At 41.5% G+C, this 16,670-nt stretch overlaps 1 protein-coding gene across 1 annotated transcript in view; it reads left to right on the forward strand.

Moving 5' to 3' along the window:
* cdh4 (cadherin 4, type 1, R-cadherin (retinal)) overlaps positions 1-16,670 on the forward strand; it is a gene marked incomplete at its 3' end in the record, with an annotated part of 230,220 nt that overhangs the window by 79,326 nt on the left and 134,224 nt on the right. The window contains exon 3 of the mRNA XM_080494878.1: positions 13,982-14,005. Within this exon, the coding sequence (XP_080351004.1) occupies positions 13,982-14,005 (24 nt within the window). The remainder of the gene's footprint in view (positions 1-13,981; positions 14,006-16,670) is intronic.

Raw genomic sequence — 16,670 nt, forward strand, 5'->3', positions numbered from 1 at the left:
TTAATGGTCACCACCGCTCGTAGTGCAGCATGTCAGATCACACTGTGCCTTCAGATCCTCACATGAGTTTCTGTGCTGGAGGCAAACGTCCTGTTTATCATGTCCAGGCTGTTGTGCATGGGGGCCTTGCTTTTAATTAAAAGTTGTTGTATCTCTCTCTCTCTCTCCAACATTGGGAGGTGTGATCACTGGCTGTCACTTCAGCTCAACACAAACATGTTTATTTTTGGTCCCAGATTCATTTAATGGGCTTGTCAAAACTGATGAAAATTAGAGGAGGCAGAGGCAGCTGATAAGCCCCTCTGTTATTAGATGGGCTGGCACTGTTGTTTGTTCTGCCTTAGTTTGTCCTGTGTTGACACATAAATGCTTGTGTAGAATGCAAAAGAAATATGGGACCCTGCACAACAAGCAATTCATTCATTGACATGTAAATAATATGATTAAAGTTTGGTCAACTCAAACTTTTGAGTACAAATAGAATATTGGGTTCTTGGCGCTGCTAAAGAACATTGCAGTATTCAGCAGTGCTTCTACAACTGCAGTCTGCTCACTGTTGTCTGAAATGTAGAACAGCAGAAGTAAATAGACATGGGAGCACACAAACTTCTGTTCTTACCCGCTTGGGTGCTTTCTATCTTTGTTGTCCCTTCTGAACACACAAAAGAAAGCAAAACTTGGATTTTTCCAACAAATCCTCAGAGGGCCAGAACACTTGGTGCATCAGTGCGACATGGTGTGCATCATGTGCATCAAATGAAAAGTAGGACTTTCAGATCTGTATCTGAGTGCCACTCTAAGGCAGTGGCATGACAGCTGTGTTTCTCCTAATGAAAAAAGTACCGGGCCAGTTTTTCGTTCAGGTCTGCTATAATAGATATGATCATTGTTTATCTCTATTATACAAGATCAATTTGAATTAAAGAAAAATAATCCTACTGCTTCCCACACAGAATGCAGCAAAGTTATAATTGATGAAATCAACCTCTCAGTATTCAGCAAAAAAGAAAAAAAAAAAAGTGTGACATATAAATGTTACCGTCTGCTCTCCATGTAGGCTTCAGAGAAAAAGGTAGAGGGTAAGATTTGATTTGATTTTGTTTGTTGTTCAGGCAAATTGTCAGCTCATACAAAATGAAAATGATCCACTTGACTGTTAAGAGAGCAAAAGAAGAATGGAAGATTAAAATGTCCATGAAAAATAAAGACTGAAATAGAGATTTTGTTTTCGTTTTTTGGTGTCTTTCATCGTGTTGCATTTAAAGCAGGTATAGAAAATAGAGGGATCAAAAACCCTGTGGTGTGGCCTATCATGCGATTAACGTTGAGGAGATTGTATCCAGTTTACAGGCATGACATCAATAGCTTATTTATTGGTATTCTGTGAACTGTGTGCAAAACTAGAAAACTACTCTTCGAGTAGCAACACCAATACACAAATGGGATTCTATCAAGCTCATTTTGTAGCACAGAATCCACCATTTTCAGAGGGTTTATATATATTCGATGAAAATAAAAGCTGGCAATGTAATATTGCACCAAGGAGTTACAAGAGCACACAAAAAGCTATAACAATGAAGACCTTGATGCTAGTTATTGTGGAGACATTTCAGAAAACGGTGCATCACAGCTTGCTGCATTTGAGACTGTGTAACTGCAGACTGGTCAGCGTACAAATGACTGTCTGAATTGGATCATGTCCTGTACTGCAATGGGGGGGGGGGGGGGGGTTGCTTGGCTTGTACCTGCCTCAATAATGTACAAGGTTGTACAGAGGCTGATGATCTGGACAATGTCCTGCTTGAAACCGTAGGTCATACCTGTCATGTTTATTTTACAAAAATGGGTACTATGTACCTTTTATTGATACTTCTCATGGCTTGGTTTATTCTTGTAATATTCCCGACCATGCAAATCACAAAAGTTGTTTAGTGATTTGGAAAAACGCTCAACAAAAGTTAAAGTTGTTGAGTTAGTCTCCAAATGTTTACAGGTGTCCTTATTCTTGATACCATTCTTGGAGTATAGTGTTATTGTATTTTTAGCCTCTTTGACGTGAAGCTGTAAATTATGGAAGTATTGTATCATGCTTGCCTGCTGCCACTTTCTTTGAGCTTCAACCAAAAACAGTGGCGCACACACAAACATGAACACAAGCAAAATTGTTGATCCACCATCAATGACACTGCTGTTGCATTCAGAGGCTCCTGACATTTACAGACCATTTTTATTTGAGAAGCATTGAGAGGTCACCGTGATGGAGCGTGGTTGGTTTGACAATTTGTTTCAAAGTCTGACACACCCGTCACCCCCACCAAAAAAAAAAAAAAACCTCAGCAAAAAGCTGTTTTTTTAAGCTTCCACCTGTCAAAACCCTCTCATCAGTCTTTTCAAAGGACGTCTCAATTGCCCAGTTTAGCTACCAGCTGTAGTTTGTCTCCAAGTCTGTCATATGCTTTTGATGTCTCCAGGAAGCAAATCAGCACTCTGGGTCAGTTGGCAGCTTCTGTGGTCTCTGTTAGCTGACGGGAGCCTCCAATTTCAATGCTTTATAAAGATAAAGAAAATAGATTGGTTCTCAGTATAAAGCCTTTGAATGTCTTTGTACTGTTCTCAATGTGATATGTCCACTTGAAGGCATAATCTCCTGGCATCAAGACCCTATTACACTTGGTTCTCATATATTGAGATGATGAAATGGGTTTGAGTCCAGCTGAACCACCAGTTCTGTGACCACATTACGGGACTCTGACAAAGCAGTGCCTGCATGTCGACATGCATCCAATAATGTATTGCACGACCCTGCTTGCAGACACATAATAAAGCTTTAACAGACCCAGGGGACATTGTTAAAATAGCTCAGCAGGTTAGCTCAGACTAGCAGTGAAGTATTCCCCTGAGAAGATCATCAAATAGACACCTAAGGGATTGATGGAAGCCTTTAGCCGTCTCCTAATAGTCACATGTTGGACAGATATGACTGTGAGGATGAGTCCCATGTGGATGTGAAACGCTTCACAGTACCCGGTTAGCTGGTGGTTGTCAATAGAAGCCAGGGGGATAGGAGAGCTCAGCTTGTTGCTTGGTGAGCAGACAGCAGTGCTCTTTGTCAGCCTAATGGTTAAATGGGGTTGCAGGGAGATGAGGGGTGGTGGTGAGCAGACGGTAAATAGAAAAAGACTGCACAGCTGCTGCAGAGGTGTAATTTCTCCTCTTTTCTCACCATGTCTTTCATCAACAGTTTAGCACCTATTTTTCCTCATTCCCTTTCTCTCAAATATAGCTCCAATACGCACAGCATGTGACAAAACTGGAGGAGTCGAGGTGAGGATAAACAACCCAAAAAAGATAAAGCAGGGGGAAGTTTTGAAGGCCTTTCTTCAGTGTTGGTCTGCCATTCGCCCTCATCATCTCGCTCCCAGACTGTGGAGCTACAGGGTGTAACTAAGCACCTTCTGTCCTCCCCACAGCCTACCCTTCTCTTGATCTCCCCAGGCCCTTCACCATCCTTCACCAGTCCTAATGACAGACATTTATTTAATTCAGGCTGCTCGGAAATGAGATTAGTTTCGATAGAGGAGGATGTGGGGGATACAGAGTGGAGCCTGAAAATGTGAGAGGTGCAGAGATGGGAGGAACATGTGTGCATCTTAACCCATCACTTCCCACCTGCCTGCTTCTCCGGCTTCAAGTGCAAGTTATTTTAGAAGATGTTTGGAGTCATTACAGTCAATTGCCTGTCATTCTGTCACCGGCTCCATTATGGCTTACTGCAGCAGGGCCAAATGAGCCAGCAGGAAGGCGATGACAGAGATGATGTTGATGAAGATGATGATGATAGTAATGTTGATGGTGATGATGATGACCACGACAGGCTGTTGATGCCGTTGGTTTTGTGATGTGATAGCATCCACAAAGTGTGGATGATTGCTTCTTCAACACCGCCTCTTACTTTATTATATTTGCAGAAGCTCAGCCAGTGGGGCTCGTGCACTCCACCAAAGAGACTCTGCACGCTGGTGGAACCACTGAGTCAGCAGTACTGTTTGTGTGTGTGTGTGTGTGTGTGTGTGTGTGTGTGTGTGTGTGTGTGTGTGTGTGTGTGTGTGTGTGTGTGTGTGTGTGTGTGTGTGTGTGTGTGTGTAGTCTCTTGCCCTCCAGCTCTGACACAGTGCACAGAGAGCGAACTGTGACAGCAGACCTTGGTTCAGACATATGCTTGATGTACCACTACGGAGCGTGCGTACATTCACACAACTGACTGTATCTCGCATTTACTCCAAATTGCCAGCCGGATGCACACAGGCACACATACAAGTGAACGCGCCCAATCAGTCAAATGCAAATTGTATGAGGTAAAGCATACATACACTCCCCCTACGGAAATGGAAGGCGTCTACCGAAGAGCACTTGGCTGCAGAAGCCCCTGAAGCACATGTCATCTCCTCCCTGCGTCCCACTTTGGGTTTATACATTTTAACTAAACATCTGGCTGTGTCACCACAGTTCATCACAGCAGGAACTCTCCCTCATCCACCTCCTTTTTTTTTCTTTTTTTTTTTTTTTTTGGCTAGGCTTATTAGAGGGCTGCATTAAAAAAAAATCTTTTGGACATTGTAATTTGTGTTGGTTTTATATTTTTGTGTGAGCATTGCACGCCCACACTTATGGACTAATTCATTGGCTAGAAGGTGAATTTGTCTTCCCTTCCTTTGAACTCATATACTTTGGGGTCAAAAATAGCGCGAACGCAGCCGCCAAATGTCCTCACACACAAGATGTTTACATGCTGGAATGAAACCACCCACCGGGCTACAACAATTAAACGGCCGCTACCTACAGTGCATTAACATTAAGGTTGAGTCACCCCATTAAATGCGTTTATCCTCAAGGGAGAAAGTGGTTTATTGAGAGATGAGAGAACGTACAAATAGCTTTGAACAAAGCAGATCCATTTGATATTAAGGGTCTAACAGCGTGCAGCATACATTAATAAAAGCGTGCTGCACAACATGACTGAGCTGACTCTTGAGGTTGATAAGGACGACTGCTGTGTTCTGATCCGACCACAAAATACATGAACACGGAAGCTATGCCTGTTCATTAAATACTGGCCAATTGACAAAAAGGCACATGTTTAAAATTAATTGGACAAGTTAAGTGTGCATTACCTAAAAACTGTGTTGTCCTCCGTCGACTGTTTGATATTTGTTGACAGATTGAAGAGAGGACACTTTCATCTTGTTACAATACCCGCTGACTTCATTTAGTCTCTGAGTTATTATATTTTCTTTTTGGCAGCACAGAAGCTGATGTAATTGACAATTTTTGACAATGAAATAGAAAGCAACCAATGCACAGCACTAATCACGTTAAGTAATTCTCACGTTGTAGGCTTAGTTGTTACGGTCTGGGGGCGATTACATATCCAGTCGTTCACTGCCCAGAGCCCATAGGTATGTAAGATAGAAACAATCGCCCTGGGTTTTATTCCTGGCTGGATACACCTACACAGCACATCATTCCTCTTCTTGCTCCAGCTTTATCTCTTGTCTGTCTCTGCCACTTACATTCAAGAAAGGCGTATATGTAATAATGTCCTTTGCTGATAAGTTCCCTATCCCAATAGTCTCATGAGTACATTTGTTACAGTATAGTTGAAGTTCTGAAAGACACATGAGGTGAAAGCTTCTGAGTGTTGATGTTCAGCATACATATATGTACTCAGACCAAAACTGACCTCCTCCAGTGAACCATGCAAAAAAACATAGACACACGAGAACATTTCGAGTTAAAATACATAGGTCTTATGCTTTTGTTTCAGAAAAGTTTCATATTTACACAGCAACATTTTGAAAAGTGTCAATTTACACAGAAACAACAGGAATGCTGAAAATGTAGTTGGCATGTAGAGTCACTAGTGGATGTTGTTTGTTTTTGTAATGAAATCACACAGGCATGTGCAGAGAACCATAAGCAACGTTTATAAGTATAAACTGTTACAATGGCAATTACGCAGACATTTGTATTAACAGACGACCAGGTTGGATTGTTATTATGGGTGACTCGACTATAAAACTAGGAAGTCCCAGCAGAATATGGACTGGGAGTCACGACACTCTGGAAGCCGCCACTGTTGTTATTGTCCGTCTACTTGAGCATGTGCAGAGGAATGATTTACTCCAGCATTTCAGAGTCGGAGAATTTTCGAGAAGTTCAACCTTCAAAGTCATTTTCACTGGCTTGGAGCAAAGCTGTCTTTTCAACAGACCCCCAAAACACAATGAAAGTTTTCAGTTTTCACTTGAAAACATTATTGTGTAAAGGGAGCCTTAGTCAAGCAGTTTGTAAAACTCACAAAAATATTGTAAAGCTTAAACTCATCACAAACCTGCTTAGCTTCACAGGCAATGTTCTCATCTAAAGACGATAAAATGTTCATGTATAGGCTGTAACTGTTGCACTGATAACCTTTGGCTTTAAATGTTATTGTACCATTTCAGTTCATCTGAACCTTAAGACGGGATCAGAGGGCACTTCTTGCTCTCAGTCTCAATATATGACCTCGTTTTACTTTCACACGCAGTCCATGAACTCAAAAACCGATTGAATGGTGTCAGACATTCAATCAGTTTAGAAAAGATCAAAGCTCTGAATCTCTTTGGAGCTTCTTCTTAGCGTAGACAAGATGACAGATCTGGCAGATCAAATTTGTGTGGACATTAATTGTGAGTGTTGTCCGAACGCACTGCTGAATCTGATTCCAGTCTGAAATTGCACTAAGACTCAGAAGTTGTCTGTAACCGAGGTGGAGAGGTCAAAACACATAAACATCACAAAGTTCTGTTCGCCACGTTATCGTCAAAGCATTCCGGGTGGAGTTTTGTAGTTTCGAGTGCAACGCACGTAACCAGTGCTTATCTCTGAAGAAAAGGGGGCCTTTAGTGATTACAGTGTATTGGCAGTTGGGTGTGTGAAACAGCAGTCTCCTGAAGTGCCCCATTACCTCTGATTTAAAGTGTGTACAGAGCAACAGGCCAAGCAACACAGTCCCTCCTCTGACGATACCAATAGCATTCTGCTCACGGATAAGAGGTCTGCAGAGAGAGAAAGAACGAGAGCGGGAAATTATGGGAGCGAAAATGGGACTTATTCACCAGCAGAATCACATTTTCTACCATTAATAACATTTAGGCATTTATCCTTTTTTTTCTACCTGCATTTGGACAGTGGTTTCATAAAAAATCTTCTTGTTATGGGACCCGCATTAGCGAGGGTACACGGCAAACCTTTCTGCTTCAGCTACATACATGCTTTTTGTTAGTGCATTGTTTGTTCTACGCAGCAGCATCTTTCTTCTTCTTCTTTATTTTAATATAAACAATGCACTTAATGCTTGAAATTTGACCGATCAGACATATCCTATGATCTGGAAGTGTACCAGAGGTACTTTTATCTTTTATTTAGAGAGAGAGAGAGAGAGAGAGAGAGAGAGAGAGAGAGAGAGAGAGAGAGAGAGAGGGGGGGGGGGGGTGGGGGGGGGGGGGGGGGGCTATCTCCCAGAGTGCTTTGCTGTTATTAATCATCTCGTATTCTACAGCAGAACACACTGACTTTATTGCCAGCCTGCCGAATATCATAAGAGTAAAATACACATGGTCACCAAAGCTCCAAAAGCACGTCCCTGTTTGAATCCCAGACAAAAGCTCTCAGCTAACAGTCTGTTGATGTGTGGATCCAGTCTAAACTCTCAGCGTGTGGTTTCTGGCCGGCCAGATTGTCTGTGCATCTTAAGTGCTGCGTCTTAAACGTTCAAAAGTAAACTTCCGGATTGTTTTGCATTCATTATGTTCACATCTAGTGATTCATTCAATGCACACAAACAGAGAGCCGAAGTCGTTTCATCATTAGTATTTTAGGTTTAATGTAAATAATGCTGAACTTCTCACTAAACACATGCTTTCTCGTAAGCTTGTAAGTTTTGGATGAATGCATAAAGTGTTCTTAGCTCTTGGGTTAATTTAAACAATTGACATTGAAATATGTTTGAGCATGATAGACAATGACATACAGCCTCCCACTGTTACTTGTAACACCCTTATGGTTTTGCTTTATGTTACTTTTACTTTTTACTGTTTTACTGAGTTTTTTCCCCATGTCAAGTCAGAATGTCCTCTGACAAGATATATAGTCCAGCCCAACAATACTGCAAACCACAGCCCTAAATATTGACTCCTAAATAAAATTAAACCTTATGTCTAACCAACGTGAACACGGTCACTATTGTAAGGGCATAATTTATGACAGAACTTTACTATTGTGTACAAGTGTACCAAATTAAGGGTCAATCTCTGTTTCAGTTGGTCAGTCATGACTTTAACCCCTAAGTCCTTACATCGTCAGTTACATCTCTGAAAAGAGACATCTGATCATTGCAGGCCGGGGTTGATGGCTGAACTGTGTGCCTGAAGCAGTGAATGTATTAAAAGCCTTCTTACAGTGCATGTTAGTCCACAGCAAAGCCTCTTTAGCCAGTGGCCGTGCGATATGTGTTGCACTGAGGGCAGAATATACGATGGCACTCTCCACAAGGGCCCTATTACCACAAAATGTTAATGCTCCATGTCGTACTGCTTCCCATTCAGTCACTTCAGTACAATAATTAATCAAAATAAACATACAGCGCTTGACAATAAGGCTTTTATATTCAGCACTAATCAGACAACTCATTAGGCAGTAATGAGCCGACTCTGCCTGCTCTTGTCGTGTTTGGGGGAACTCTGGCGCATGGGGAGACGGGCTGGTGTGCGTGTGCCACATAGGCACACATGCCGAAGCACGCACACACACCAGCCAGCACTCCTGTAGTCCCACTCCAATTACGGCAGCATCTCACCCGGGAAGAAGCCCACTTACCCGGCATTCACTTTATGAATAATTGATTGTTTGTGCCAGTGTTATATTTGTAAATACACGTTTGCTCTCTGATTAATAGTTTTCTAGACATACTCATTTGTTCAATTTGATTAGACTCTTAAATGTATTATTTATTAGCTGAAAATGTTCTCTGGTTATTCGTCTTCACAAGGGCAACAAGAAGATTTGGCATTAGTACACATCTGCATGCAAGCAGACATGCTCACGTCATTCCTGTGTGTGTGGGTGTGTGTAACATATATCTGATATTACATTTTCAACATGAGTTAAAAGAACAATCGAATGGCATTGGTGCAAACTTCACCATGTTCATCTTTATAATATATGTTTATTGAGCCATACAATGTAGATAGAAATATGACAGATTGAAAGTATCATAAGCCACAATGCAAAGCCATAATTGTACATAAATAGCTGCAAATTACATAAAGTCACACTATATTTCATAGTAGAAACATGTACTGACTAAAGAGGAGGATGCTGAATGTGAAAGCTGCTTTGTGTGAAATGGCTTTGTTTTGTTACTTCTCTTTTTTTAATGTGGGAGTATTTGTGCACTCAGACATGGCGGCTATGGAGAATATTATATGTATTCGAATTTATAAAGCATTTGTATACACAAATATGAATTTATTTGTAATATTTCTTTATTTTATTATCATATTTCCTGTGCAAAAAATAATTTCTTTTTTAGGATATTCGAGATCCCAATATGTTTTCTTCATATCATTGATGAAGGAAATGAAAAAGTGATGTGTATTATGTGGTAGTGTGCATCATCACTGGCTTTTAATACATTTTTCTCAGCAGCATCTGGTTTCCCAGAAAAGCACGCCAACCGTGTTGGAGAAATTTAAAAGGGAAATGAATGAGTGAATACCAGACACAGGTAGAAGAAGTGTTGGAAAGGAACTGACTCTGTGTTTAGGAGATTGTCTTTGATATTGCTTTAAATTAAAATGACATTAAATAGAACACTTGGTCTGAACTAAATTGCAGAGAAGTTAAACTCGCCACAGTGGAATATATTCATGTTTTTCTTTGCCTCCTCACATTATGTTTCAGAGTTATGTCCATCTGTCCCCTCCGTGCTTGTGTAATATCTCAAGATACTTTCAGGCTTTTATCAAATTTGCAACTCATGTTCACTTTCTTTCAAAGTATGAATTGTAACACGGCAAAGGGTCAAAATCACGGCAACCTCGCAGGTCTTCATTAGGACTGAATCAATACCTCAGAAAATGGCTTCAACTTTGCCTTTAATGCTTATGTATAGTCAAGTATGAATTGATCAGATTTTAAATGGTCATAGTTCGCTCCCTAGGAAAATGTCTTATTTGAGCTTCAGTTGCTTTACAGAATGGTGTCACTTTCTCAGAAAATGTGCTCATTTCAAGTTTAGTTTAGCTTTGTATACACAGGTGAGCTATTTGTTTGAGCCATGTGATATGAAAAGCACGATAGAAACACTGTCCATGATAACATGCTACACTGCACACAACTATACTGAAAACTAAAGTTTGGATTCTCAACATTGAATTGACTTCACAATCAAGACGCCGACCTAAAGGAAGTGGGTCTTCGCTAATGTACCATGAGCTCAAGTGTTTCTATACCAATGTCTATAGAGCATGCAGCATAGTCTTTCTGTGGTTTTGTGGAATTGTTCCAGGTATTTTGGCTCCTCGAGCTGTCCAGAACATGCTGGTTCAGTTCATTTGTAATCATGCATATGAATGTATGTGGATGAGATTATCTGTTTTTCTGTGCTGTCCTTGTTATAAACAGACACACTGTGGTTTGAGCTGTCCAGTCACCAAGCCATTCATCCATTTCCAGCTGCTGTTAAGTGAAGCGAGTGTATGAGATCAATTAAGACATTGATGAATAATCAGGACAAGGTAGCTTCAATTCCATCTCTGTCACGCCTGCTGCTCTTTCTCTGGAACTATGGTCTGTAATAGAAAATTGCATGTTTTCTTCTTGAGACTGGTCAAGGAACAGATCCATGACCACATAGTAATAAGTGCCTGTTTCCTTCAAAACTTTAATTTCATTCACTAAATATTGTCACAACATCTTTATCTTGTCTGGAGTCTAGAAAGACGACTGTTGGACCATTACTGGGTGGATAAGTATACCATTGTGAGGTGTTAATTCTACTTTTCTTCCTCCCAGCTTCAGCGAGTAGACGAGCTCTATATCAAAGGTGGAAAATAAAAATGTGTGGAAATGACTCCCAAGTATCATGTTCAGTTGAATACAGAGATTGGTAGTAAAAAAAACAATGTTTCCACCATTACATATCATTATATGGGACAAATAAGGTTCATGATGCCGATTTTCAGACACCTTTAACTGTTCCCTATGGCAGGGGGAACTAGATTACAGGGCTGGCACATTTGTTGTGATGATAAAAATAAAGGTGTTACTGCGCATTGGTATAAGGAGGTTGGATAGTGTGCAAACAAGCAGCTAAACATGCAGAAGCTCAGGCTCGGCAGTGTCAGTTTAAGTCTGTCATTACTGCCACTGTTCATGAGAAACCAAAATCCCCAAAACCAAAGTGGTTAAATGGCGACCATTTGTTGCTGGTATTCTCTGTAAAAGTTTTGAATTGTCCAGGGTTTTTACCAGTTAACGAAACACTGTCTCGCAAAGTTTAGTTGATTGTTTGTGCCCTTCACTTTCTAGCCTTAAAAAGACACACGACGATGACCAAAGCAGCGTACGATCTGATTCCAAGATGAAGAGAGATCGTATGTGTGCTGGTGTGGCTGTTACACTTCGTTTGGTGTTCTTTCCACTATTGCTGAAAAGCCACAAACCTGTTGCAAAGGGTTTGTGGGCAAATGCACAGCAAGTCAGTACTCTGTGGGCAGGGGGTTTCACAAAACCGACAGACACTGTGGATCACTGACGTGCCTGTGTGTATTCTGACTCTGTGTGTGTGTTACTGTGCTACTTGGGAGCGCGAGCAGGCCAAGTGAGGAGGGAAGGAAAAGCAGCACTGCTCTGCACCATATGCCAAATATGAGCCTGCCTGCCAATTTGTGGGGGATACTGGCAAGTGCTAGCAAGGCTGAATTCTTGACAGAGGGAGATGAATAATTGAACATGTGCGAAGCGAAGTTCTGTTGGGATGGAGTGGGGTGCCCGTATACATGGAGAAGAGAAATGGAGACAGTCAGGCTGTCTATAAGCAAAACTCTCATTTAGATAGTGATGTTTTGTTTTTTGTAAACAACTCAAAAAGTTGCAGAGGCTTTAAGATGAGCTTAGATGGGTTTATGGCGAGAGAAGAGTTAAGGGGAAAAAAAGTGTTTCTCATTGGAATACATGAGTTTTGATCAGAGCGGCTGCAAGCAAACCAGTTGAGAAGTGCCATTGATCGTACAAGTTTACATGGCAGCAACACAGAAAAGTAAGAATATAAAGATACAGTTGGGAAAATGAGAAATCTTTGTAACTTAATCAGTTTAGTTGAGACATTTATTCTTTCTGGGTTTGGATTTTTTCCTCGGATTTGAATAATTTAGTCGTCGACATTGCAGACCAGCTCTGCCTCTAGTAAATACAACCGGAGACCAAACCTTGCTAACTCTTCCACCTTTTAACTGCAACTTGATGTTGGCGGGTTTTTTTTGTTTTTGTTTTGGGTTTTTTTCTCTGTATGCTGCAGGTAGCACATAACACTGCACTGTGCAGCCATTTCTAAAGGCAGCTTAAAGGTGGCTGCAGCAAGCACATACATTAAGGGCAGATGTCTTTACCAGCTGTCTCAACCTTAGTGTTTCATACTCATCGTGGCAGATTTCAATATGTGTTTTCATGTATTCTTTTTCCCTAAATGCCCCATATGTTCCTTGTTGCTGTTTCATTCAGTGTCACAATTTAATATTATATTTTACAGGTTGAAAAAGCTATTCTGAATCACTCTTAGGGGAGTCTTTGATATATGTACCGAGTTTCATGCTAATCCCCCCAATAGTTGTTGAGACATTTAAATAAAAGCTACAAATGTCAACCTGCTGGAGGTGGCAGTGGGAAAGTCTGGGTTCACTGAAGTAAGTGGAATTCATCTATTTTAGTCTGAACAAGAGCAGCGGTGTGGCCCAAAACTGGGACGATTGGATTCCTCTCAGCAGTTCTTGTTTAAGTGACTAATATACAACATTACCATTATATTCTTTAAAGCAAACTATTCCTGAGAGAGGAGGGGCCCCCGAGCCACTTTCATGTCATATTTTTTATCATGGAATTTATCATTAAATAGATTGTAATGCGTCCCCGTTTGTTGGAACCAAGTGTGGCTCATTGGGATATTTGTCTATGATTTTGTCAGTTTTAAGACTCTTCAGCTTAAAAAAAACCCAAAAAACCCAGAAAAGTCAACAATAAACGCAAAATTGAGGAAAGAAAATTGCTTCTGATCAAATCTTACTTAGCAACTCCACTAGAGGACGTGAGAAGGGCAGGCAACCAGGAGAGCGACGTCAAGATTCTCCACATTTCTCTCTCTCTCTCTCTTTGTCTCTCTCTCTCTCTCCCTCTCTCTGTCCACCCACCCACAGTAATGTACATAGTTGTGCACTACTACCATGTGATCCTCATGTTTCATTGAGGGAGCACCAAAGCAATATAGACATCACAACAAGGTTTTGAAGATAATGATGAATCCCTCTGCTTGAGGCAATGACAAAAAGTATAAGGGGGAAAAAAAAGCTGTATTCTGGTTAAATGGTTCTGCCTGGATAATAGACAGAGACAAATGTGAGCGACTATGCAGTTGTGACAGCAAATTTTCTCCAATAGTCGCCTCGCATTCTGTATGTGTCACTGTCTGGCTATTGCATGTGACTTTCCATTAATCCTCAAGAATTGATATGTTTTGTTCCCTTGTTTAACGCCGACTTCGACATTGCATTTGCACTTTTACTGAAACCTATTATGTTCTAATCATCATCTTTCCTGTCTTCTCACCTTGCCCTTTTCTACCCCTCCCCTCCCCCCACCCCCTTCCTATTTTCTCTCTTGGTGACAGATACCACCCTGTCCAGCCAGCGTGGTAAGTACCGCAGCTGCACATGCTCTACACACACACACACACACACACACACACACACACACACACACACACACACACACACACACACACACACACACACACACACACACACGGGTTCCTCCTGCACCGGTGTGGCGGCTGCCTCGCTGTCGCTCTCAGATGTTCGTCTCTGTCGGGGAGTGTCGAGTCCACAAACATCATTTGCATCACCAGGAAGCTATTTTCCTCTCCATCACATTCCATGTCACCGCAAACGTTGAAATGAGGAGAGAAACATCAAGCGAAGGCAATTATGAAAGCAGCATCCACGGACCCATGTGGCCAATCAGAAACTGAATTTTAGCGCATTTACTCGGCACGCACTTCGCCTCGACCTACTTAGTCAATTTACCCCCCTTTTGACTCCAGTAGAATTAAATAAGGAGCAAATAAGGAGTGTGTTTTCTACTCTGTCTCTTCCCTGCTTTAGTGGAACACATACCCATGTCGTCTAAACAGAGAGTAGATCCCCCCCCCCCCCCCCCCCCCCGCTGTGGCAGGATCTCATTTTTATTTAGAATTTGACTTTGTCTGTTGTACAGTTATAAATGATTTCCTGTGCTGGTAGGAATACTTTAATCCCCTCATCAAACATGTTGACAGAGAGAGTCCATCTGCAGCACTGGCTTTGTTTGTGTCTTTATTTCGTGTGTGCTTGCATGTGTTTATGTGTGCTTTGTCCAGATATCTAGTTACTGGCAGTGTGTCAGCTCCTCTTTTTCTCCCTTTTTCTTTTATGTAATTGCTTTATATAGATGTTCAGATGTAGGGTATTTAGTGTCAGGGCAGCCTTGACATTAAAAATAAAAAAGTGATCTCTACTGAACCTGCTCTCCACCCGATGAAGAATGGCGCTTTGGGGCGAAACTGTCGAGCCACATCGGTGCGGTGACATCACAGGGTGTAGACAAAACACCACATGCTGTGCGTCTGGTCTTTGAAGCCTTAAAATGGCAGGAGGGATAGAGAAGTGTAAAGTTGTGGTTGGGATCAAGTACTTGAGGTTTATTTGCATGTGCCTGGTTAACCTCCATTTGCTGGTGGGAGAGATGGCGATATGCAGCACAAAGATGCTCGTGTGATCAATTTTTCATTGCCAAGCTACAGTCTGCAACAGTGTGGCACTTTTTCCAATTCAGTGAGGATTTGAACAAAACAGGCACAGTGTAAGGCTTTCACAATAGGAAAAGATTTGTATTCATTTTGAGTGTTATCCTTGATTTTGACCTCATATCTTCTCAAACGCCCCACCGCTCTCACATTAAAACAGACGCACAAATGCCTCTCTTCTCACACACCTACTTTTCTTTTCTGTGCTGCTGAGCAGTCTCATGATATGAATGATAGTCCACAATAAAAGGCAAAAAAAGGAAGAGGCACATGATGGATGGATTAAAAACCAGATGAGCGAGGTGCATGATAAGGGCAAAGTCTGTCCGCCCTTGGTCCCTTTATGTGGCTCCAGCAGACTTATCATTTACCACAGCATGCATATTTCACACTCTTCAAGTTTGGTGTTTGTACATGCATTTGGAATGACATCAACATACAATACCTGCAACACAAAACCATACAATACTGAATCCTTGTTTCTTGCTCCATCCTGCGCCTAACAAGCTCTCTGTGCCCTCAAAGCAGTGGCGAGCTCTGTCTGGAGTTATTTCTGATAGGCCTCCTCGACGTGAAGTAGCTGCTGGTGCCTCCTCTCGCCGCTTAATTGGCTGTACCTGAGGCAGGAGGGCAAGGTGTAATTGCGATAAGAGAAAACGCTGCGCTTGGCTGGTTTTAGCGCCCTTATCTATAATCTCCAGATTGATTATGGTTTTTCTGCCAGCCGTGCAAATTGTTCAAGCCCATCAGCTGCACTGGAAACCACCTTAACTCTATCTTGGCTGAACTACAGTGCAAATGTATCCGGCTATATACTGACCACTTACTTTCAGCTTCTGAACGACTTCTTTTTCTTTTTCTTTAGCTAAAACCATCAAGATTTATTAAAACCTGCAGGATTCAAACACCATAGTATTCAAACAAGAATGTGTGAAAACTTGAGACTAACATGGCTAAGGGATCTTGGTGATGAGGGTAGTGAAGGAGTATGGCCGGATGTGATCTCAAATGTGGGCTGGGCTACTAGGTATGGAAGGAGTGAGTTCATTCACTATAGGGTCATGCACAGATATTATTTTACACCACTGAAACTGTTTAAAATGGGATTAGCTCAGGACAGTAAATGCTGGAAATGGGAAAATCCTATGATACTGCCCTTTTGGAAGGTGGTACTGAAAAAGGGATGGATCTTCACCAGAATCCCCACAACTGTGTTTGTTAATGGATACGGCTCTAATGCAACCAGGCCTTACCAAAGCAGAGCTCCAGCTGACAATAACTGGTTTTATTGTTGCGGCTCGGCTCATGCTAGAATCATCAACTGGAAGCGGCCACATAAACCAGAGCTAGTGGAGTGGTTTAAACTCATGACAGAGACTGCTGCCTTTAGAAAGATGATTACCAGGGTCAATAGTGCTACAAGTGAAACCAGTGAAGTAAGGGAAGTCTTTTGTCTTATGTCCTACCCAGATATTTTTATATTTTATATTTTAATTTTTTACTTTTATATTCTATT

This window comes from Blennius ocellaris, assembly GCF_963422515.1.
Source record: "Blennius ocellaris genome assembly, chromosome: 4".
NCBI classification, from domain to species: Eukaryota; Metazoa; Chordata; class Actinopteri; order Blenniiformes; family Blenniidae; genus Blennius; species Blennius ocellaris.